At 41.1% G+C, this 25,604-nt stretch overlaps 1 protein-coding gene across 1 annotated transcript in view; it reads left to right on the top strand.

The window, feature by feature from the left end:
• lamc1 (laminin, gamma 1) overlaps positions 1–25,604 on the top strand; it is a 246,894-nt gene that overhangs the window by 183,372 nt on the left and 37,918 nt on the right. The window contains exons 9-17 of the mRNA XM_059984482.1: positions 350–472; positions 676–865; positions 2,660–2,772; positions 11,283–11,504; positions 13,259–13,447; positions 15,766–16,011; positions 16,518–16,671; positions 19,857–19,999; positions 20,094–20,272. Coding sequence (XP_059840465.1) covers positions 350–472; positions 676–865; positions 2,660–2,772; positions 11,283–11,504; positions 13,259–13,447; positions 15,766–16,011; positions 16,518–16,671; positions 19,857–19,999; positions 20,094–20,272 — 1,559 coding nt within the window. The remainder of the gene's footprint in view (positions 1–349; positions 473–675; positions 866–2,659; positions 2,773–11,282; positions 11,505–13,258; positions 13,448–15,765; positions 16,012–16,517; positions 16,672–19,856; positions 20,000–20,093; positions 20,273–25,604) is intronic.

The raw sequence follows: 25,604 nt of genomic DNA, 5'->3' as shown, positions 1-25,604 counted from the left end.
TGGAACCTGTAACAAACCCTGTTCCCTTTTCAAATATTTCAAACTAATCCTACATCTATGTAATCTTGGTATGATGTTTGATCCAGCAAGGAACTTGCCGACCGCATATTTGAGCCATCAGTGAGACTACCTTTTTTTAAATTTCTGTTTCAACTGTTAATCTACTTTAATATCATGTTTGCTAATATTTCAATAAAGCATTTTTGGACTTGAGCAATGCTGGAAGTGATAAATGAAAATTGTTGCTGTTGCCAATGTAGTTGGAACATAAAAACTTATGATAGGGCAGAGGCCAGTACATTGCCATGCTTATGGAATAAATCTAAGAGTTTTCTTAACTGGTCTGTAGGTGATGATGGATGGCGGGCGGAACATCGAGATGGTGCTGCGGTTCAGCTACAGTGGTCTCCAGTGAATAGTCACATCTCTGTGATTTCCAATGATTATTTCCCTGTTTACTACATTGCTCCTGGTATGTAAATTCAGTAAATGCACAAAATGTTAACTTTCACCAAGGAAAATTAGTACAGTTGACTTGATAATTAGTATTTTATAATCCAGAACAATTTCAATGAAATTAATGGTAAAAGTTGAGGATCTAACTAATTAATTTAAGAAACTGATGCATCCTTAGACACTTGCAGAGCAAATAATTGGTTTTATATTTTCCCCCAGCAAATCTTTTGGGTGATCAGCTGCTGAGTTATGGTCAGAACCTCTCTTTCACTTTCTACATGGACAAGAGAAACAACCGTTTATCTGCTGAGGATGTCATACTGGAAGGAGCAGGCCTGAGAGTGACAGCTCCGTTAATCGCCCAGGGAAACCACTATCCCACAGAAAGTCCTCAGACCTATATATTCAGGTGAAATAGGATCCAGAACATGTTACTGTCATCAGGCTGAATGATTAAAGTTAGAGCAATGGGTCATTGTCTAATCTGGTGATTTGCCTAGAAGCTATTCTAGATTTTAGTAGCCCAAATATACTTACTGTGCTTTTAGAGTATATTAATAGCAAGTGGAGTCTTGTACATCTTGTTGAGACCTAACTCCTTTGTCATAGTATTGGAATGTTAATATTTGTAAGCCATACACCAAAGTAACAAAGTATATATTCATGAGGGAAAGTGCTGAATTAAGCATTTATTTCCTTCCATTCTTCATCTCCCCTGCCCTAACCCAAGGGAAATCAGGGTAAGAATTGCTTGATCTGCAATTGTATTCCAGCCCATTTCATATCTTTAATTTGTGTTTGTTTGTTTATTGATCCAAAAGAAGAAATTGGTAAGGAATTATAGTTTAGGAAATATCCCATCTGCTTCTGTGAAATTGAAAGCTGAGTCTTGAAAGTGGAAACATGATGGCTTGCACTGGACCACCTAATCTCTAGAGTTCAAAGCAATATCTGTTTATTTAGGAGCAAAAATTACTCCAACTACCTGCATGAATCAATTCAAGGCACCTTATGCCTTTGTAAAATGCTGATCATAAATACTCTACTTTTTAAGCCCAAACTGAAGTTGTAGGTACAGTGGATTCCAGCTAATTGGCCATAAATTACTTGGGATAGCTGCTTATTTGGGACAACACTTGAAAAAAATGCTTGAGAAAATAGCTGGATTCCATTTGTTTGGCAGAAGGCTGTTGCCAAACATTTTCTAAGTAGTATTAGTCGCATGCACGTCATGTGGCTGTTAAACACTATACCAAAGCAAACAGCTTTAAGTAGTGTCATGTGTGTTTGTGTTCAAAAAGCACTGATTTTTGTCAGTGATATTTAGCAAGGAATAAGCAGTAAGACAATTCATTCACTGTAGTTTCAAGCATTCAGGCTTGGAGTTGCCCAAAACGGTTGGGAGTGAAAATGAAGTGATTTCATTACTTCAATAAGTTAGGACTATGAAGAATTTGAAGTTATCGACAATCATCTTGAATGTTACCTCCAGGGACTCGGCTCTCACTTGTGGCTGCATGCAACAGTGGCCACATCCCAATACACCGCTTTGACAGACAGGCTAAACCAGCTGAGGGAAGCTGCTGTGTCCCATACCTTGGTGAGATAGGAACATGCTTGTCTTTGCATTAAAGTCAGCTCCATCAGTCTGGCTGCGTGAGACCTATGGTGAGCTCCAATGGCCCAGAGAGTGATTCTGCAATGTGACATGGAGATTGAAGGGCATGATGTGGCACAGAAGAAGTCATGGTCATCCACTACAGCCATGGGAGACCCCGAGTTGTGAGGTCTAGTCGTCCCACTGGACCCGGCCAACCAAGGCCCAGAGCGTTGAACTGCCCAGTGCAGTGGCTTTTCCAGTTTAAAAACTCTCACCACAGAATTCCTGATATTGTTGAATATGAAGGACAATACATCGCTTTGACAGACAGGCTAAACCAGCTGAGGGTTAGCAGTGTCCTAATTTGTTCTATATTTCATTTAAATGCGCAATTTGTTACTCAGTTAAGTGGTAGTTTGTCTTTTTTTAAAATACCTTTTTAACTACCATGAAATTTCGGCTAGTTAATGGAGCCAGTTAATTGGATCAAAATATACTGTTTGTTCTCAATGTGTCCCAATTAACTGGAATCCTATGTATTTATGTTTGCAATCTGAAAAGGACTATAAATGTTTGTAATGTATTCTTTTTTTCTATTTACAGACTCCATGAAGTGACAAGCTACCCCTGGAGGCCACAGCTTTCCTCTTTTGAATTTCAAAGGCTCCTTCACAATCTGACAGCTATTAAGATCCGGGGTACATACGGTGAAAATAGTAAGTATCCCTTGAAGTAAGTAGGCCAGTTGACAATGCACATAAGGCTCAAAAGAGTGGAATCAGAAAGAGACTATTTGGTTTTCAAGCCTTTTCTGCTTTTAATGAGGTCATGTGCGATCTTGTACATCATCCACTTTTCTGTCCACTTCTCATTCCCTTGATTCAATCAGTATTGGTCGGAGTGCCTATCAGATTGAAACATTACACTATCACAATTCCATAGGTAGAGAATTCTACAGTACTATGCTAAAGTCTTAGGCACCCTAGGTTTTTATATAGGTTTTGTTTTAGATTTTTTTTTGTCTTCAGCAATGGAGTGACAGTAGAAAAGAACAAATTTTAGATCTCCAAACATTCATTGTCCAAAAAAAATGAATGTTACAGAGAATTTTTTGTATTTCATTAAAGGAAGCAACATATTAAGTAATAGACCACTTTTCACATCAAAACCTGATTACTTTGTAGGTATATAGCCCAGTGCACGATTAAACAAAAGTGACGAACAGGATGCTAACGATCAATGACATCACGAATTGAATGAGCTAAACTGATTAACTGAAACAGAAATGCATGTAGAAGAAATCAAACTGAGCCAAGGACAACCAAACTAAAAGGTGAGGGTTTGGCAGATGTGACAATTTAATGTTCAAGTCATCAGTATGTGATGGCAAGAGTGAGTATAGCAACAAAACACAAGGTGGTCATCCTGCATCAGCAAGCTCTCTCTCAAGCCGAAATTTCGCGGCAGACAGGAGATTCAAGCACTTCTGAAGAAACAGAAGGAAATGATTGAGGAGGAGAAATGCAGTGGTCGGCCATGGAAGCTGAGTGCAGCAGACGAGAGATACATTAAACTGGTGTCCCTTCTAGATCAGAATATATCCATCACTGTTAACAGCTCTGAACTCACAGAAACCTAAGTAGAGTCTGGAAAAGTCTTGTCAGAAAACTTGGATGAGTTGCTGCCAAAAAAAACATTCCTCTGAAGTGGAAACAAAGCCAAGAGATTCACCTGCGCACTAAAACGCAAGGACTGGGGTGCTGAACAGTCTCAGCATTTGCTCTGGACTGACAAGTCTAAATTTGAAATTTTTGGCTCAAACAGGAGGCAGTTTGTAGAAGAGCTGGAGAGTGCTACATGGATGAGTGTGTGCAGTCAACAGTAAAGCACAGTGGAGATTCCCTGCAGCTTTTCAGCTGCATTTTTTGCAAATGGAGTTGGTAACCAGGTCAAATTTAATGGAATCCTCAATGCTGAGAAGTACAAACAAATTTTCATCCATCACGTAATACCATCAGGGAGGTGTCAGATCAGTCCCCAGCTTCATTCTGCAGCAGGACAATATCGCCAAATACATGCCTAAGGTCACAGAGAACTATCTTCAGCAAAAAGAAGAACAAGGAATTCTACAACAGATGGTACGGCCTCCACAGAATCCTGATCGCAACATTGAGGTTGTCAGAGATTACCTAGAGTGACAGGAGCAAATAAGACAGCCAAGATCTGCAGAACCTTAGTAAGTTCTCTAAGATGCTTAGAAGAGTCTGCCAGCTGATTTTCTTATAAAACTGCACAACAGAATACCTAAGAGAATTAATGGAATTTTAAAGGCAAACGGTGGTCACACCAATTATTGGTTTGATTTAGTGTGGTTTTTTTTTGCAGTTTGTTGCTCCTTATAGTGAACTTCTTGATATTTAGAAACTTTTCACCTTATTATTTTTGAAAGCATCTTTGCTTTACAGGTCTTTTAAAATGTGCCTAAGACTTCCGCACAGTACCGTACGTAAAGAGGCTCTTGTCCATCCTAAACAGTCAACCCCTAATCTTGAGTCTATTTCTCCTACATTCATATACTCCATATATCTGCAGTCTTTTTTTTGGGGGGGGCGTGGAATGTGTGTTAAAAATGACTGTCTCTCATTCTGGTCTGCTGGGTATAGGGCAATTTTATTTGGTCTTTTATCCTTATTTTAGAAGTAAACATGCTGTATCCGCTCCAAGGCAAGTGTATAATTTCTTCAGTGAGGAAAGCAAATCACACTCAGTCTTTCAGTGAAATACACTTTTTTGTACTCCAAAGCCTTCACAGCAAAAGGTAATATACCATTTGCCATCCGAATTGCTTTCTGTATCTACATGCCTATTTTGTGTGCTTTTGGAACTGTGACACCAATATCCTTCTACACGCCCAAGTTTACCAGTTTCTTAAAGAATTTTAAAAGTTACTATATTCTATTCTTTATTAAAGTTAATAAATCCCACTTCATATTCCAATAGCCAACTTCTTACCCACTGCTTTGACCTTTAAGTGCCTCCCCCATACCCCTTTCTTGAATAGTTACCTCTGCTGTTTTCAGTCTTCTGGGAATCAAAGGAAATTTGAACAATCATCTTTCCAGCATCCACTATCGCTGTTTCATGTGTGGATTTTAAAATATTGTGATGGAAGCTCTCCAGACTAGTGAATTGGTTTGCTTTTAGTACCCGTAATTTCCATAAGACCATAAGATGCAGGGGCAGAAGCAGGCCATTTGGCCCATAGGGTCAGTTCCACCATTCAATCATAGGTTGATCCAATTCTTCCAATTATCCCCACTCCCCTGTCTTCTTCCCATACCCTTTTATGCCCTGTCTAATCAAAAACCTATCTATCTCTATCTTAAATGCACCCAAGACTTGGCCTCCACAGCCGCTCGTGGCTACAAATTCCACAGATTACCACCTTCTGACTAATTTCTCTGCACCTCTGTGCTAAATGGACATCCTTCAATCCTGAAATTGTGTCCTCTTGTCCTAGACTTCCCTACCATGGGAAATAACTTTGCCGTCTCAAATCTGTTCAGGCCTTTTAACATTCAGAATGTTTCTATGAGATTGCCCCTCATTCTCCTGAACTCCAAGGAATACAGCCCAAGAGTTCCCAGACATTCCTCGTAGGGTAGCCCTTTTACTTTTGGAATCATTCTCGCGAATCTTCTCTGAACCCTCTCCAATGTTAGTATATCCTTTCTAAAATAAGGAGCCCAAAACTGCACATAATACACCAAGTGTGGGCTCATGAGCGCCTTATAGAGCCCCAACAGCACATCCCTGTTCTTATATTCTGTACCTCTAGAAATGAATGCCAACATTGCACTTGCCTTCTTCAACACTGATTCAACCTGGAGGTTAACCTTTAGGGTATCCTGGACAAGGACTCCCAAGACCCTTTGCATCTCTGCATTGTGAATTCTCTCCCCATCTAAATAATAGTCTGCCCATTTATTTCATCCACCAAATTGCATGACCATACGCTTTCCAACATTGTATTTCATTTGCCACTTCTTTGCCATTCCCCTAAACCAGGGGTCAGCAACCTTTACCACTGAAAGAGCCACTTGGACCCGTTTCCCACAGAAAAGAAAACACTGGGAGCCGCAAAACCCGTTTGACATTTAAAATGAAATAACACAGCATACAACGTTTTTTTTGCCTTTATGCTATGTATAAACAAACTATAATGTGTTGCATTTATGAAATTGATGAACTCCTGCAGAGAAAACGAAATTACATTTCTGCATGCAACAAAAACATTTTGAACTCCGAAAAAAAGACGTTGGGTTGAAGGTTACTTTTAAGTAAAATACTCAACGTCTATTTGAGTCCTTCTTGTATTTATGAAAAACGCCAAACTTAAATTTGCCGCCAGCAGCAAACCAAAAATAACATCAGCCAGCTGTCAGCCTGAAAAATAAAAGGACTATTTCACTGAACAATGAAAAAATATGAATATACATAAAATAATAGGCAATTAAAATATTTATCACACTTGGTTAATAGGATTTCTGCTCCTGGACCTCAGCGCACAGCGTCTGCACATCAGGGCTGTATGACGTCACCTTCATCTTTACACAGGATCGCAAGCTGTCATCTGTGAGGCGTGCGCGATGTTTGTTTTTAATAAAGTTCATGTTGGAGAACACCTGCTCACATACATATGTGGATCCAAAGATCGACAGGACTCCAAGCGCATACTTTTTCATGTTTACATAAATGTCGGGCATAGCATTCCATGTTTCGAACACAAGTTTGTCCGGTTTTGGAAGGTTTTCAATATCACTCCATTTGTGATTCTGAGCAAGAACGGCCTTCTGACGGGCAACATCTTCAAGGTCTGCTGTCAAGCGTCTAAACTTGGACACCCATATGTCTTTGTCGGCTATGTCGGCCAGTTCCATCTCAAGATCAGGTTGACTCACACCTGCCAATGCAGTCGTATTCAGTAGGGAAGGATCGATGCTTAAGGGAGTGACCGGGAAGGATAATGTGTTTTTTTCCTCTCTGAACTCACAGAAGCGTTTCCCAAACGATGTTTGCATTGCGATGATTGCAGAATGTAAATACTCCGAAATTATCATGTCGTGACCTTGTTTGAACTCTCTCAAACTGGGGAAGTGAGACAAAGTGCCTTTCTGTAAATCTCTGGCAAGCACTGTCAACTTGCGCTCGAATGCCAAAACATCCTCCAACATGTGCAGGGCTGTGCGTCCTTTCCCCTGAAGAGCTGTGTTCAGCGTGTTCAGGTGCGCTGTCATGTCTACCATGAAGTGTAGCTTTTCCAGCCACTCTGGCTGTTCCAGCTCAGGAAAGGTGAGCCCTTTGCTGCCCAGGAAAGTTTTCACTTCTTCCAGACACGCGACAAAGCGTTTCAGCACCTCCCCTTTGGACAGCCACCGGACTTTGTTGTGCAGCAGGAGATCAGAATATGCGCTTTCCATCTCGTCCAGTAACAAACGGAATTGACGGTGATTTAAACTTTTTGCCATTATTTTATTGACAATCTGAATGACAACATCCATTACTTCTGTGCATTCCGGAGGAAATGTTTGAGCGCACAGTGCCTCTTGGTGCAAGATGCAGTGAAAAGTCAGCAGCTTTCTGTCCAGCGACTTCTGCAGTAAAGCCACAAATCCCTTGTGCGTTCCCGTCATATTCGGAGCCCCATCAGTAGCTACTGACACCAGATGGGTGGTCTTTATTCCTTTGGCTCTTAAACAATTCAAGACAGCCTCACAGATGTCCTCCCCCCGTGTTTGGTCTTTTAGAGGTATCAACTCAATCAGTTCTTCCTGTGGCCCGGCAGAGTTTACATACCGGCAGAACAACGCTATTTGTTCAATATCACCTTTGTCTTTAGACTCGTCACAGGCAATCGAGTAGGCCACAGCTGAATTGATGTCTTTAATTTGCTGTCTTGTGATGTCTTCTGCCATTTTTATGGTTCTGTCTTTGACAGTCTTTGCAGAGAGGGGCATATCCCTGATTTTCTGCACAATTTCACTCTTGTTTTTAAAGTCCGTGAATAGATGTTCTGAAATCTTAATGAAAGATTCTTTTATATATTCACCATCTGTAAACTGCTTCCCGTGCCTGACTATTTCCTGAGCGGCAATATAACTGGCGTATGTCGTTGATTTTCCAGACTTCATCCATTTCTGGAAATGATTTTTGCTCAGATCAACCTTCCGCATCAGTTCCGAAACGGCTTTTTTTCTCTCATCTCCATCCGGATATTTTTGAGCAAAGGCTGCGTGTTTACTCTGGAAATGCCTTGCGACATTTGACTTTTTGTTGTTTGCTAGTTTCTCATTGCATATTAAGCATACCGGTAAACCAGTCTCGTCAACAGTGAAAGCAAATGAATCTGTCCACGTTATCATTAAACGTTCTGTTTTCTTCAGTCACTTTTCTTTTTTTAGAATTCTCCATAGTTGGCTTACCTTGGATCGAAAAATTAAAGAAATCGCGCACTGGCGGGTGTCAGGTATTGGCAGTGGTGACGTATATTAATAGCGATAAAAACACGTTGTAGCGGTGTGCTCACGCAGTCAGTAAACTGCAGTCGAATAACTTTATTCGAACTAAACAGCCTTGCTTTTAAGCCTCCCTCAACCCAGCCCCCATGGACGCAGATGCTGCAAAAGACGCGTACTCACAAACCCCCGTAGGCTATCTCCCTTAGCCGGAATGCTGGCTAATTGTGAGGAAATGTGTCGCCACACTTAGATTGTACAAGATCACCATAATCTTCAAATTTAGAATTACATTTCAAAAGCTAACAAACTAACATAAAATACATTTTAATTAAATACTGACCAATTATTTCCCAAAGCCACAGGGAGCCGCAGCACAGAGGTGAAAGAGCCACAAATGGCTCGGGAGCCGCAGGTTGCCGACCCCCGCCCTAAACTATCTAAGTCTCTCTGCAGGCTCTCTGTTTCTTCAACACTACCCGCTCATCCATCTATCTTTGTATCATCGGCAAAGTTAGCCACAAATCCAGTAATCCCATAGTCTAAATCATTGACATACATCGTAAAAAGCAGTAGTCCCTACACTGACCTCTGTGGAACTCCACTGGGAACCGGCAGCCAGCCAGAATAGGATCCCTTTATTCCCACTCTCTGTTTTCTGCTAACCAGCCAATGCTCCACCCATACAAGTAACTTCCCTGCAATTCCATCGGCTGTTATCATGCTAAGCAGCCCCGTGTGCAACACCTTGTCAAAGGCCCTCTGAAAATCCAAGTACACCACATCTACTGCATCCCCTTTGTCTCCCCTGCTTGTAATTTTCTCAACAATTTGCAGTAGGTTAGTCAGGCAGGATTTTTCTTTCAGGGAACCATGCTGGCTTTGGCATCCAGGTATTTTCTAATGTCATCCCTAACAATCGATTCCAACAACTTCCCAACCACTGATGTCAGGCTAACAGGTCTATAGTTTCCTTTCTGCAGCCTCCCACTCTTCTTAATTAACGGAGTAACATCTGCAATTTTCCTGTCATTTGGTACAATGCCAGAATCTATCGATTCTTGAAAGATCATTGTTAATGTCTCCACAATCTCTCCAGCTACCTCTTTCAGAACTTGAGGATGCATTCCATCAGGTCCAGGAGATTTTTCCACCCTCAGACCTTTAAGCTTCCTAAGCACCTTCTCAGTCATCATTTTCACTGTGCAAACTTCACTTCCCTGATACTCTTGAATGTCCAGTACACTGCAGACATCTTCCACAGTGAAGACTGATACAAATACGCATTCAGTTCCTCTGCCATCTCTGCGTCTCTCATCACAATATCTCCAGCATCATTTTCTATTGATCCTATATCTACCCTCAGCTCTCTACCCTTTATATACTGAAAAAAGCTTTTAGTATCTTCTTTGATATTAGTCACCAGCTTCCTTTCATAATTCATCTTTTCCTTCCTAATGACCTTCTTAATTTCCTTCTGCAAGTTTTAAAAATCTTTCCAATCCTCTAACGTTGCCACGAACTTTGGTTTAATTGTATGCCCTCTCTTTTGCTTTTACTTTGGCTCTGACTTCACTTGTCAGCCACGTAGTGTCCTTCCATTTGAAAATTTCTTCTTATTTGGAATATATCTGTACAGTTGGCCCTCCTTATCTGCGGGGGATTAGTTCCGGGACCACCCTCACGGATACCAAAATAACACGGATGCTCAAGTCCCTTATATAAAATGGTGTAGTACTTGCATATACCTGCGCACATCCTCCTGTATACTTTAAATCATCTCTAAATTACTTATAATACCTAATACAATGTAAATGCTATGTGAATCATTGTTATGCTGTATTGTTTAGGGAATAAGAAAAAAAAGTCTGTACATATTCAGTACAGACGCAGCCATCGTAGCTCTTCTGGGAACACGCGGCATCAGCTGATCCCGATTCTCCCATGATCCTTAAGTTCTTGAGGCTGTAGCGCTTTACATAGCTAGCCAGCCATCCATTACTAGCTTTAAACTCCTTCCTCTCGCTCACAACACAAGTAGCAAATGAACAAGAGACGAGGCAAACAATGCTCAACTTCGGGTTTTCCTGATCTGTAGTTGGTTGAATGGGCTCATGCGGAACCCATGGATAAGGAGGGCCGACTGTATTACACTCCCCTCATTTCTCATAGAAACTGCAGCCATTGCTGCTCTGCTATCCTTCCTTCCCTATGATTTTCAGTCGTGTTTGGGTTTGACCATAGATCAGAGGGAGTTTGTCTAGTTTTATTGCTTTGATGTGGCTTGCTAGGTTATTTCAGAGAATAATTAATCATATTTCAATGGAGCCTATAAATGTGTATTTTTAACACCAAAGCAATTTGTATTTTTCTTTTTATCTGAACAGACATTACATAATATTTCACAAATGGTTGTGGAAATCTGAATACTGAAGCAAAAAGGAAAAGCTTATCATGCATGATTAGAATTTAACTGAAATAACACTGCTCTGAAAAGTTCTTAAATTAGTGAAAAGAGACGGTGGGGGTTCCAGAGAACAGTCGAAGTAGAGATCTTTACAATTTAGTTCAAGTAAAAATAATAAATATTTTTGTGCACGTTTTCATTGCTTTGGAACATTATTTCCTTTTGCTACTGCCAATCACATATTTGCATGGCATTTCACCTTGTTCAGTTTGTTTGTGACCAATGTTTGTCTGTTTCCCTGCAGGCTATGGCTATTTAGATGATGTAACTCTGATCAGTGCTCGCCTTGCCTCTGGAAGTCCAGCTGACTGGGTGGAACAGTGTACCTGCCCAACTGCATATCAGGGACAATTCTGTGAACTGTGTGCTTTGGGCTACAGAAGGGATGATCCCAGTCGTGGATCATTCAGTCCCTGTGTGCCTTGCAGCTGTAATGCACATAGTGATACCTGTGATCCTGAAAGTGGTGAGTACCCAGAGCTTGTCTGTGGAGAGATCTCAGGAAAGTAGGTCAATATTTTAAACAGTGGAGTTCATATCATCTAACTTTTTAAGACATTTTTTTCATATTTTCCTTTTTCCCCAATCTGCTCCCGTTCTTGTACTGCCTAGATCAGAGGGAACCTGATCAAGGCAATACAATTCTTCAACTTACAATGCACTTAAATAAAATACATGTGCTTGTTGTTTTTGGTTCAATTAGATTTTTGTTTTGAAAATCTATACTTTTGCTTCATTTCATAGGAGATGATGTTTATTAATCTTCCCACCTATTATTAAAGGCACCATTGTTTATGTGCATAGCAGCTAAAGTCAAGTCTTGTTTAATATTATGTGGTTTTGGGAAAGCTGGTCCTTTTGGTTAAGGAACATGCTATTTTGCTGGCATGTTGTTGTGGGTAAGGGGGTCGGGACTCTTGTATTCCGTGTTTGTGTTCTTGTGTGTGACCCTTGTGTTTTAGCACCTTGACCCCGTAGTAACAATGTCTTGTTTGACTGTATTCATGTATGGTTAAATGACAATTAAACTTGATTTGAACTGAATTATATTCTGCTGTTTCCTTACTGTCATTTTCTGATAGTGCATCTGGATAGTTTTTGTTTGAATATCAAGTGGATCCATAATTGTCAGCAAAAATTTTGATCAGGTTCGAAAGGGTTTGGTTCATTTATTATCAAAGTATGTTTACAGTATACAACTCTGAGATTCTTTTTCTCCAAATAGCCACAAAATGAAGAAACCCACGGAAGTCTGTTCATAGAGAAACAGGAAACCCAGCCTCCCCCCCCCACCCCGCAAAATAAAATGACTGGCAACATGGCCATCAACCCACAAAACACAACAAGAACATCATCCCCAAACCCCCTTCTCCCCGCAGAAAAACCGAGGAAAAACAAGCGACAGCATAGATTATAAAAACTACAAGACTCTATGGTCCAAATTCACAAACACAGAACCTCGGTAACATTCTCCGATATCATTAAAAGAGAAAGTCACCATGTATTAAAATATTTGTGAGAAGCTGTTGTCAAGATCAAGATCACAAAATCACAAGAGAAAAGAGCAGAAGTAGGCCCATTGAGTCTGCTCCAAAACAGTTCTGTTGTAATATCAAATAAACCCCCAAATTATGAAATCATTACTATTGGAGATTAAGTCTACAGGAGATGAGGTTTCAGGAACACCTTTCTTTATATTGAGCATCATGAAATTAGGTCATGTCTACTGGCCAAATTTTGAAGTGAATTTCGGTGCTGTTTCGATAAAATATTTTCATAGAGTCAAAATCCTGGTATTCCTTTCTTAAAGATATATAGATAGCAATAACTCAAAGAATTTAGTCCAAGAGCTATCCCTTTAAAGGCATATTTGGAGTGAACAATAAATGCTTACATCCTGGGAATTGATTCTTTGAAAGTTTTCTTTTAATTCATTGAATCTTTAATAAATTCACATACTCATGTTCAAACAAAAAATGTGAATTTTCTGAGATATTAGTAATCTGTTCTTAATTCTGATGTTTTGCCGGATGACTTATTTATGTATTAAATGTGGGAAAATCAGAAAGATTTGTTTACTTCAGTGCAATTGATGGAGGCAAATGGGGAAGAAAAGTGTGGTCAGTGTATTTGTATCTGTTTAACAGTTGTAACAGAAGCAGAATTTCAGTCCCTATGTTTGATACATAGATAATTAACTCTCTTTAATCTGGTGCAAAGGTGAATGTTACTGTAGGGACAACACAGCAGGACCAAATTGTGAGCGGTGTAAAGATGGATACTATGGTGATCCTACAGTTGGTAGCACAGATGACTGTAAGCCATGTCCTTGTCCAGCTGGTTCAAGCTGTGCTGTGGTACCTAAAACTGGGAATATTGTGTGCACCAACTGCCCTGAAGGGACCACAGGTGAGATGCTCAAAACTTTCATTACCTGTTAAAATTAACTTGTTCCCATACATCATGCTGATTAATTATAAAAAGTTATTGTCTTGTATTCTTTCTTTTTCAATCTTATTATTATTATTATTATTATTAATAATAATATCACTGATAATAAAATTATAATAAAATTGATACATAGATAATGGGATTACAAACATACACATTTCAACTGAACATGAAAGAATACATAAGCAATAGTTACAGTATAAATGAGTATTCCCAAATCATGGATGATATAAGTAACAAATAAACAAGGCAAACCTAGGTATATCATAATATATATTTTACAAAAACAGAAAAAAGAAAAGGAAAAAAAATATGCAAAAAAAACCTAATCTAACAATCTAATAACTAATAAGGAAAAAAATGAAAAAAGAGAAAAGGGAAAAAGAAAAAATGAAAAAAAAGGGCTGTTTATAATATCTAGCAAAAATACAAAGTCATCAGTGTCATCAACTCCGATCCTCTCAACATATGTAAAATCGAAACTGGAAAAACAAATAGGCTTGGAACAGAGTCATATTACATCATATGAAAGTATTGAATAAGTGGTCTCCATATCTTTTCAAATTTAATAGAAGTATCAAATACAACTTATAATTTTTTCTAAATTTAGACATAACATAGTTTGAGAAAACCAATGAAATACGGTAGGAGGATTAATTTCTTTCCAATTCAACAAAATAGATCTTCTAGCCATTAATGTAAGAAATGCAATCATTCGACAAGCAGAAGAGGATAAATGGAGTGAGTCCATCATTGGTAAACCATTGTCTTGTATTCTTATCTGTATCATATTGGCATTTCAATGCTCCTCATGGAACTTTGGCTAGATATTTGGCATTGGTAAAGGCCTTCACTTAAGATACTTTTTAAAAAATAATTAAAATCTTCAGCTTGCAGCTCATGCATGCAAAAAACTCAATGAATGAATGCCCACTTCACAGAAATCACACAGCTATACTTTTCAGCGTTTGCCTTGTTGCAAATCATCTCAGGTAGCAGCAAAGAATTAATGGAAAACAAGGGGCATGTCCTTCTTGGACAATGATTTCTACAAATACATATAAATGACTGTCAGAAAACCACACTTTGTGTAAAGTTAATAGGATTATATGTTCAGAGAAAGCCATTCAGCCCAGTTGCCTGTTAGAGCAATTCCATCAAACCCATTCCCCATGTGGCCCAAAACTTAAACACTCTGACCCTTCAATGTCCAGTTGCTGTTAATGCTATTGAACCATTTGGGTCATGACTTAGCTATAAAGGGTCAATGAAGGCTAGTGAATAACAAAATGTATATTTGGGGGAAGATGTTAATAGGGCATGTAGTTCAAAATTACCAGGAAAAGGAAGAAAGATCAGTGTTGGGTAAAGAAAATGTAAACCTGGAATGCTGAATTGCCTTAAAACGTTATTGTGCTCAAGAGCCCGAAATGCAACAGAATTGCTTTGGATGTAAAGTACGTTTGAGACCTTTGGGACCAAGGAAGCGAGAAGGTCTGTGCATAAAATATTCTTGGGGGCGGGCGAAGAGTGTAACTGCTATGAGAATGGGTAGTATTGGAATTGCAACAGACCCCTGGAGTGCTAAATGGAGGCAGTGGGGTCAGATGTGATGGGAGGTGTCTCAAGGTTGAATTGTGATTATGAAGGCTTGTAAGCTCGACAGCTAGTGGGCCCATCCTTGTGCAGTGTCTGCATTTAAGAAGATAATTTCTATATTTAGTGTTTGTTATCTTCACCTTAATTTGTTTGCTCCCTGTTCTTTTTAAGGAATTGCCAGAGTTATAATGCTGATCTTGCAGTCAGTTGTACATAAATGCATCTGACATACAGGTAGATTCTTTATCAAAATTAGGAGCTGTACAAAAATTTGTAAAAAAAAAACCCAGTATATAAATTAACCCATCATGGATTTGCTTCTGCATAGCTTTTGTGTGTGTGGCAATCCAAGCATCATCCACAGGTAAGGCAAAATTGGAAAATAACAGGGAAATGGTGTTCTTGGGCAAACTTTGCTCAGATACATATGAAGATACACATACATATGCATTTTCTGCTCATTTTAGTAAATCAAACATTTACTGTAACTTTAGAATAACTACAGTTCTAATGAAGGCCATTGCTGTAAACATTAAGTCTGTTTCTCTTTACCAAAAGCTCCCTAACCTGCTGAGTGTTTTCAGTAGTTCCATTGTTTTTATTAACATGTTTCTAGCATCTGCAATTTCTTTTTGAGCTTTTTTTTCCACATCTCATTGCAATGCATTTGCTTTCAGGTAAAAGATGTGAGCTCTGTGACGATGGATACTATGGTGACCCATTAGGAGAAGAAGGGGCTGTGAGGTCATGCAAACCATGCCATTGTAGTGACAACATTGATCCAAACGCCGTGGGGAACTGTGATCGGCTGACAGGAAGGTGTCTGAAGTGCATCTACAACACTGCTGGATTCTACTGTGATAAATGTAAAGATGGATTTTACGGAAATGCATTAAATCCGATTCCTTCAGAAAAATGCAAAGGTGAGTCTTATATTTGCTTTGTCCATTAAATGTTCCTAAAATAACCTAAATAATTTCTTTAAAAGTGGTTTTATTATTATTTTCATGAAATCTAATGAAATTCAAATTTGTCCATCTGAGACATAAAGTCAATTTGCTTTTTTTTTGCTACATTAGAAACATTGTATAACTTGTATGTTGTAGGGAAATTATTATAATATCACTTTTGTAGACATGGGGGAAAGTTTGATGAATGTTATGTTGGCAGTTGCTCTTTACAATTGCCATCAGGACTAATTTAAAGTTTACCATTTGTTATTATCTTTTAATCCACAGTAACTGATACATTCATGACTTTTTGTTTTTTGTGTGTGTTTGAGGGTGGGTGGTTTGTGGCTGGAATCAATAGCAGGAAATTTCTTGACAGAAATGATCGAATCTCTCAGCTACTGAGAATAGTGGAAGTAAGTGCCTTGTGGACCCCACCAGCTTCTTTCACAATATAATGTGCTTATTTTCTCTTGCAGCTTGTAACTGTTCTCCTCATGGCACTGTGGGTCAGCAGAGGAACTGCAGCCAGATTACAGGTCTATGCGAGTGCTTAGCTCATGTCACGGGTAGAGACTGTAGTCAGTGTGAGCCCGGCTACTATAACCTTCTTAGTGGCCAGGGCTGTCAAAGGTAAGTCAAGTAGAACAACTTACAGACACCATTCTTCAGCTGATTACTTAGCAGTTCTGTGTGCTCATATAATCTAATTGGAGACTAGTAGCTGATCCCACATTGTGTTGGTATATTAATCGAGTTTAGAATGGAGTAGCAGATAACATTCCAGGCACCAAGTATTGAGACCTGTGTTATGATATTCCTGAAGAAAAGGTAGAAAAGGATGAAAATATAGATGGGTATGTTAGTAAATTTGCAGATGACACCAAGATTGGCGGAGCTGTGGATAGTGTAGAAGACTGGTAAATAATACAGATCAATTGTAGATATGGGCTAAGAAATGGCAGATGGAGATTAACCCAGATAAATGTGATGTGTTGCTCCTCAGTAGGGCAAATACAAGGAGACAGTACACTGTTAGGGCAAGATCCTTAACAGTGTTGCTGAGCAGAGAGATCTTGGGATCCAAGTTCATATCTTTTTGAAAGTAGCTACACGGGTCGATAAGGTGGTTCGGAATGCTTATGGAATACTTGCTTTCAGTAGTCGAGGCGATGAATTCAAATGTTAGGAGGTTGTGTTGCAACTTTATAAAGTTCTGGTTAGGCCACATCTGGAGTATTGCATACAGTTCTGGTCACCCCACTATAGGAAGGATGTTGAGGCTTTGGAGAGGGTCCAGAGGAGATTTACCAGGATGCTGCCTGGTTTAGAGGGCATGTGCCATTAGGAGAGGCTGGATAAACTTCGGTTGTTTTCTCCGGAGTGTCAGAGACCGAAGGGAGGTCTGGTAGAGGTTTACAATATTATGAAAGGCATAGATAAAGTGAACAGAGAGTATACGTTTTCCAAGGTTGAAATACCTACCAGAGGGTGTCCATTGAAGGTGAGAGGGGGTAAGTTCAAGGGGGATGTGAAGGGTAAGTTTTTTACTCAGATGCCTGGTATGGTGGTAGAGGCAAATACATTAAGAGGCTTTTCAGAGATGTTTCACTAGGCTCGTGGATGTAAGGAAGATAAAGGGATATGGACATGTGTAGATAGGAGGGATTGGTGTTTGGGTGTTTTTGATTTGCTTTTTTGGCTGGGTCAACACAACATTGTGGGCCGAATAGCCTTTTCTTGTGCTATACTGTTCTGTGTTCTATAAAACATGGTCTTCCACTTGATAGTGATGAAAGTAAAACTCTGCATATTTCCCAAGGTCCATTCATGATTTTTTGATGTTGATGTCACTTAGTTCATTTCACTGTAAAATCAAAGGAACAGGTCACTCTTGGTTGTAAGGGCAAAGTGAAAGGGACTATATGGTAAAAATCCTTTCTATAAGATAAAGCGTGTGATTTTCTGTTTAAAATATATGGCACCTATTTTATTTTCAAATTGCTAATTGCACTGTGGATAAAATTACTGCAAGATTGGATGTTTTGTGATATTTGACCTTTTCATGAAACTTGGGAGAAACTACCTGCGTCTTGCTTGTGGACAGTGTACAAAGGGAATTCCAGCAAAAACTGCATTCCTGTGGAAACTTCAGGAATGCTCCCTGCCATCTGATACTTCCTGACTTATCGATGAATACTGCTGCTTAGTACTCATGACCTGTTGTTGCCCTGTCCCCTTCTGTGTCTGTCCTGTAAAATGCAAAACTATTGTATCCTACAAGAATGCCAACAATGTTAAGAGCAGAGTAATTCATAAGATTATGAACTTCAGTACAGAAAAGATACCTCTGCAAATTATAGGTGTTGTATTTGGCAATATGTATAAGTTTCAGGAAAGAATGCTTGAACTTGTAAAGGATAGAGGGCAAGCAAGATGAAGAATTGCTGATAATGTTGGGAGGTAATGGTATACATTTTCTCCTTAAAATGAGGATTGAAAGTGTGACTTAACAGTATGCATATAAAAATCCATAGCTCCCAGGATGAGTGTAGGATTTCCTTTTGCTTTTTTTTACATTTACCTCATGAGATTAAATATCTAGTTTGACTGTGCTTGAAAATTGGCTTACTGTATAGCAGACGTGGGAAATAAATTTACGCTTAGCGTAGTCAAGACCAAATATAATTGTGGCATTTAAGACATTTCATCGAAACAGTGCACCATTGTTGCTAATACATTTTATGAAGGGTCAGTTGTTGAATGCTGTCAAGTCATCGTTGACTGCCGGTGACCCTATGGATAGTGTAGTTGTCCATAGGGTTTTTGTGGCCAGATATGGAAGTAGATTGCTAAGCCATTCTTTGCACAGATGCTGTTGCTGCCCACGTTGGGTCCCTGGCGAAATTCGCACTCAGGACCAATCGCCTCAACGTCCAGAGCTGATGCCACTACACTACTGGCTGGCCCAGAATGGTCTATAGAATACTTACTTGACATGGGGTCTGATTAGCATAATCAAGTGAATTCAAGGATATTGAGTAGCAGAAATGTTTGTTATCCCTCATTTATATTAGATATAGTGCAGAGTCTGTTTGCACATAATTTATATGTACCATTCTTTGAAAAATCCACTAAAAAGGATACTTTTCCCAAAAGACAGATTGGCCAAGATTTTGCACCAGTAATGCTCTGCAGAATCCAATCCCCAATGGGTTGACTGAAAAATCCATAAAAGCAATGAACATAATACAACACTGTTGCTGAGAACTGTAAAATTTGGGTCAATAAATTCCATTAAATTATTGCTGTTTGTGGAAGTAGCACTAGTGCACATTTCAGAAAACTAGTAGAAGTCACCAGATACTTTCTGAAACACCGATTTTAAAGTCCTAATCGTGTATTTGGATTTATTACTGTAATCCAGTATTTAGCTTGTATCCCAATAGCAGGTTGAGTAACAACGTATTTATGATTCTCGTTGGTGAACTGTCTTTAATTGCTTGTGTGGATAATCTTTTTCTGTAAACCTACGACACACATTTTGCTCATATCACAAATGTTAAATGTATTATTTAAAATGGAGGTTAAAAAATGAGGTTGCACAGTAGTCCTGTCATTAAAAACGTTTCTCCTTTCCATCATAATATTAACTAGAATTGTGCACCTTTAACTGCACAAAAAATGAAAAAATAGTTGAAGTAATTATTTCTGGGATAATGTGCAGTTTGGAATAGTTAGCTAATCTTATAATTTTTCAATGCATTGACTAACATTACTCTTCGAAGTGAAGGACTAATTTCAGTTCTCTATCTCAGATGTGAGTGCAATCCTATTGGTTCTGTTAACGGACAATGCGACTCCCAAAATGGGCAGTGTGAATGCCAGCCTGGTGTTGTTGGTCGGCAGTGTGATACTTGTGAACCTAATCATTTTGGATTTAGTCGGGATGGATGCAAACGTGAGTGCAAAAGTTGTTTAACAAGTTTTAGAATAAATTATCAATTATCAACTCTTTAGAGAAATGTCTTAAAATTGTTTTTCTCCTTCTATAGCCTGTGACTGTGACCCTGAAGGTTCTAAATCACGACAATGTAAGGAAGATGGAAAATGTGATTGTAAGGAAGGGTTTGTGGGTGCTCATTGTGATCAGTGTGAAGAAAATTACTTCTATAATCGCACAAGACCTGGTTGCCAGGAGTGCCCTGCCTGCTACAGACTGGTGCAAGATAAGGTAGGAATCACAGTTTTATATTTGTCATATTATTTTATGATGTTGTCTTGTGAATAAAATCAGAGGTTGCTTCAACTTGTTCTTGTCTTTTCCTAACTTTCCTGCTAGATCATCAGGCATTATTTGAAAATCAGACTGAGAACTTGTATATAATCTAGGCTACAGAGCAACTTGCTTAACATTCTTTTTTCTTGGGTTTGACTCCTAATGTTGTCCAGATGAAATATGCATCCCTTGGCCTATGCAAAATTGGTTTTGGCTTTCATGGTTGGATTCTTTTAGTCTACACAATCTACATATAGCCTCTAAATTGATGCCCTCACTTGAAAGATTATAGAATCAATGCTCTCTGATGCTGGGACTTCCATAAACCTAAGGTGAAAGTGAAATCAAGGTTACTGAATTCCTCAGTCTAACAGTTGAATTTTGATACCAGATGGTGACTTATACCCAAATTTATTAAATGTCCCATCATGTTAAATCTACTGTGGATCCTTTCTTCCCTTAAGGCACCTATTCTAATTTCACTGTGTGAAGTCTTAGGAACCGTTATGGAACTGATATAATTTCTGGGAAAAGATCCAGCTTTGGTTAGCACTAGCACAGTGGTTATGCAAATACGAAATAGAGGTTTTTTCCCCTACTTAGGTTAAACTAGTGAACTCACAAATTGAAGATAAACAGAAAGTGAAATAATGAATTAAATAAAACAAGCTGTTTACGTAGTGTATGATTGTATTGAAAATGAATTAGATGTTTTCAAATACTGAATATTATGGAAGAACCCAAGAGCACCTAAATTAGGGGCCTTGTTATCCTCAGCTCCCCAGTGCTGTTTCCCACTTGCTACCTCACACAGACTCTGTCTTTCCCCAGCACAGTGGGAGATCTGCAGCCTCACTTGTTCCACTTCAGGGAAGGTTAACAGTGAGGCATGAATATATAATCATAACTCAACTTCAGTAACATATTCAGAAAATATATGTTTAGAATGCGTGGTTAAAATTTTTTGTTGTTGCGGTAACATTGTATTTAACAGAAAGCCCATGAAAAACATAAGATTAGAATAATGCTGATAGACTTAGGAAGCACATGTAATGTAGAAGAGTCATGGAAAGCATGAATGAGCTGAAAATCTTGTTTCTTTACTGTGATTCTGCAAGCTACAATTTGCCGCCATCATACGTTGATGTTGTTTCCTTAGTAAGTCTAAATAAATCTTTTCATAGAATTTGACACCATGAGTCAGTCTCAGAAAACTAAGGTAAAAGTTTCTGCACTTCAATGGATAGTGTGAAGACAGCCTTCACAGCCCAATAACTAGTTGTAGCAAAGGAAGGAAAGAATTGTATAAAAAACTAAACTTGCTATCATAGTGACATTCAGTTACCTGACCGCAGTTTATAATTGATTAAGAATGAGCAAGCAAACATGTTTGAATTTGTAATAATTTTTTTGTCAGTAAATCCGGAAAAACAGAAAACAACTGAGTTTATCTTTTTTTAAAATAGATATTTTTAAGAAACTATTAACTTTACTCAGTAATTCAATCACAGAAGGCTGAAGTCAGCAATGGTTCCTTAAGGACAAATCTTGCCTGACAATTCTGTTGGAATTCTTTGAGAAAGTAACAGTCAGGGTAGACAGGAAAGAATCAGTAGGTGTTGTTTGTTTTTTGGATTTTCAGAAGGCCTTTGACATGATGCTGCACATGAGACTGCCAAAGAAGATAAGAGCTCATAGTATTAAAGGAGCAAAACCAGCATGGCCACAGAAGATGTGTGACATCGTGGCCGTAGTCCCAAGGAGACAACAAATTGCATAGAAAGAGAGTTTAAAAGTCGACACTTAATGCGCACTGTGGTCCTGAGTAGACACTGGATTGGATAGAGAGAGAGAGCGTTTAAAAGAAGCAAGTGGGGGCACTTGTCACATTTTCTGCACCACAGCCCCGAAGAGACACCAGATTACATAGAGGGAGAGACAGTTTATAAGAAATGAACGGGGACAATCGGCATTTTTTGCATGCCACAGCTCCCGAGGAGATATTGGATTGTGCATAATTAGGCACTTGGCAAAGACCAATAAAAAGAGGTTAGGTTTAAGCTGAGCACCCATTGTGTAGTAATAGAGGATTTGGTGGTTAGGGGAACAGAAAATAGAAAAGAATTCTGCAATGGTTTGTTGCCTCCCGGGTGCCAGTATCAAGGACATCTCAGACTGAATCCACAGCATTCTTAAGTGTGAGAGTGAGCAGCCAGATATCATGGCCTAGGTTGGTACTAATGACATGCATAGGATAGGTGACAAGGTCCTGAAAAATGAGTTAAGGGAGTTAGTTACTAAATTAAAGGACAGGGCCTCCAGGGTGCTGCACATGCCAATGAGAGCAAAGCACATGATTCAATTTAATATCAGAGAACGTATACAGTATACAACATTTTGTGAAACAAGAAACGTTAAAGAATGAATGAGAGAGACGATCAGAACCCCAGATCCACCCTTCCCCTCCAACACACAGGTAGCTGCCAAAGCACCAACCCTCCTCCTCTCTCGCTCCACACTTGCACCAGCAGAAGCACTGACCCCACCCCTCCCCACCATGCAAGCGATAGTCAAAACCCCCAAAGTGACCTTGACCTAGAGTCCATCAAAACCTACAGTCCATAACCCAGCATTTCAGTATCACAGACAGGCTCAAGAGGAGTCACTCTCCTGCAACAAGAGCAGAGATCAACTCGCTGTTCCAATGTTGCAATCTTCTGTGTCACTTCTTCGGGCCCCCTGACTTGGGGGGGGGGGGTGCAGGGATCACCCGAGTACAGAGGCCTTCTTCCGCCTGCCTGCTGACTTGATGTTCCAGTCTCCCACAATGTTTCAGTTAGTGGCATCGGCGATGAACTGTGGGGGTGCTCCCTGAAGAAACACTTCCACACTGCTCGTGGAGATAGCGAATCGCCAGCCTGCACATTGCGGACAACGGTAGTTTGAACTGTAAATCACAGGCACCAATAGCATCCTAACCACCTTGAAAAGAAATGAAAAATGTAAGAGAAGTGATATCAGGATTGATAACCATGCTATGTGTTAATAGGAAGATCATACAGTTTAACACTTGACCAAAGAGATTATGCAGGAGGAAGGGCTTCATGCTTTTGGATCATTGGGCTTCCTTCCAGGTGGGACCTCAACAGAAGGGACAGTTTACAGTTAAACTGGAGGGAGACTAACATGCTGCATGTGGGGGGTTTAAACTAGAGTTGCAGGGGGGTAGGAACCAGAGTGGGGAGGTTGAGAAGAAAGATGTTGGTAAGACCTCAAACAAAGTTAGTAATCAAAAGGTCGAGCATGGTGGGACTGTGGCGGCTCATTTCCTAGCGTATGCGAACCGACTCACAATTAGATAGCCTACGGGGGTTTGCGAGCACAGAGCTTTGGAGCCTCTTCGCCATGGGGGGCCGGTTGACAGAGGCTTAAAAGTGAGGCTGAAGTTTTCGAATAAAGTTTTTCCTTCGACTGCAGTTACCGACTCCGTGTCGTAATTTTAGCGCTGTTTGTAGCACACCGCTACAATTGGTGACCCCGACGGTCCAAACGATTTTTGGACCAGAAATGACCGACGCCGCCTCTGTTCATGCGGTTTCGTTGAAACTGCCGGGTTTCTGGACACAGCGCCCGGACCTATGGTTCCAGCAAGCCGAAGCCCAATTCCACGTTCGCCGGATCACCTCAGAAGACACCCGCTACTACTACGTGGTGGGCTCCCTCGACCAGGACACAGCTGCCCAGGTCGCGGAGTTCGTACAGTCGCCCCCGGCAGACGGCAAGTACACGGAATTCAAAGCCCTGCTCCTCAGGACTTTCGGACTCTCACGGCGCGAGCGGGCTGCCCGTTTACTGCACCTGGATGGCTTGGGAGACAGACCTCCATCGGCTTTAATGAATGAGATGTTGTCTCTGGCCGAGGGACACACAGGCCTCATGTTTGAGCAGGCATTCCTGGAGCAGCTGCCCGAGGACATACGCCTGCTGCTGTCCGACGCGGATTTCAGTGACCCCCGGAAGGTGGCAGCCCGGGCGGACTTGCTGTGGAACGCCAAAAAGGTGAGCGGGGCGTCCATCGCACAGATCACCCAGCCACGCTCCCGGCAGCAAACCAGTCCAGGCCCGGCCGCAGAGCCCACTAACCCCCGGCCCAATGACCACTGGTGCTTCTACCACCAGCGGTGGGGCGCAGAAGCCCGCCGTTGCCGCCCGCCCTGCAAGTTCCCGGGAAACGCCAGGGCCAGCCGCCGCTGATGGCTACGGCGGCTGGCCATCGGGATAGCCTCCTGTATGTGTGGGATAGCAGGTCGGGACGCCGCTTTTTGGTCGATACTGGGGCTGAGGTCAGCGTTTTACCTCCGACAAGTTACGACACTCGCAGCAGGGCACCGGGTCCCCCCCTGAGGGCCGTGAATGGCAGCACAGTAAGGACCTATGGCACCCGTCAGGTGCAGCTACAGTTCGGCCCCAGCCAGTTCACGTGGGACTTCACACTGGCCGCCGTAGCCCAACCGCTTCTGGGTGCGGATTTTTTGCGAGCTCACAGCCTGCTGGTTGACCTGCCCAGGAAGAGACTGGTACACGCCGAGACCTTTCAGACGTTCTCCCTGGGCGCGGCCCAGTTGCCAGCCCCTCACCTCGGCTCCATCACGCTGTCCGACAACGACTTCACCAGGGTCCTGGCGGAGTTCCCATCGGTTCTGGCACCGCAGTTCACAGCAGCCATGCCCAGGCACGGCGTACAGCACCACATCCCGACACAGGGACCACCCCTCCATGCCCGTGCTCGGCGGCTTCCCCCGGACAAGCTCCGACTGGCGAAGGAGGAGTTCCAGAGAATGGAGGAATTGGGGATCATCCGGCGGTCCGACAGCCCCTGGGCTTCCCCCCTGCACATGGTGCCCAAAGCGACGGGGGGCTGGAGACCGTTCGGCGACTACCGCAGGCTGAACGAGGCTACCACACCGGACCGCTACCCTGTGCCGCACATTCAGGACTTTGCGGCAAACCTGCACGGCGCCCGGATCTTCTCCAAGGTCGACCTTGTCCGAGGGTACCATCAAATCCCGATGCATCCTGACGACGTCCCCAAGACGGCTCTCATCACCCCGTTTGGCCTCTTCGAGTTCCTCCGCATGCCGTTCGGCCTGAAGAATGCCGCACAGACGTTCCAGCGGTTAATGGACGCGGTGGGACGGGACCTGGACTTCGCGTTCATCTATTTGGATGACATCCTCATAGCCAGCGGCAGTCGTCAGGAGCATCTGTCCCACCTCCGTCAACTCTG

The sequence above is a fragment of the Hypanus sabinus genome, chromosome 11, assembly GCF_030144855.1.
Source record: "Hypanus sabinus isolate sHypSab1 chromosome 11, sHypSab1.hap1, whole genome shotgun sequence".
In the NCBI taxonomy this organism is placed as follows: Eukaryota; Metazoa; Chordata; class Chondrichthyes; order Myliobatiformes; family Dasyatidae; genus Hypanus; species Hypanus sabinus.
Note: the sequence above shows the minus strand (reverse complement) of the source record. Positions and strands in the feature narration are given on the sequence as shown.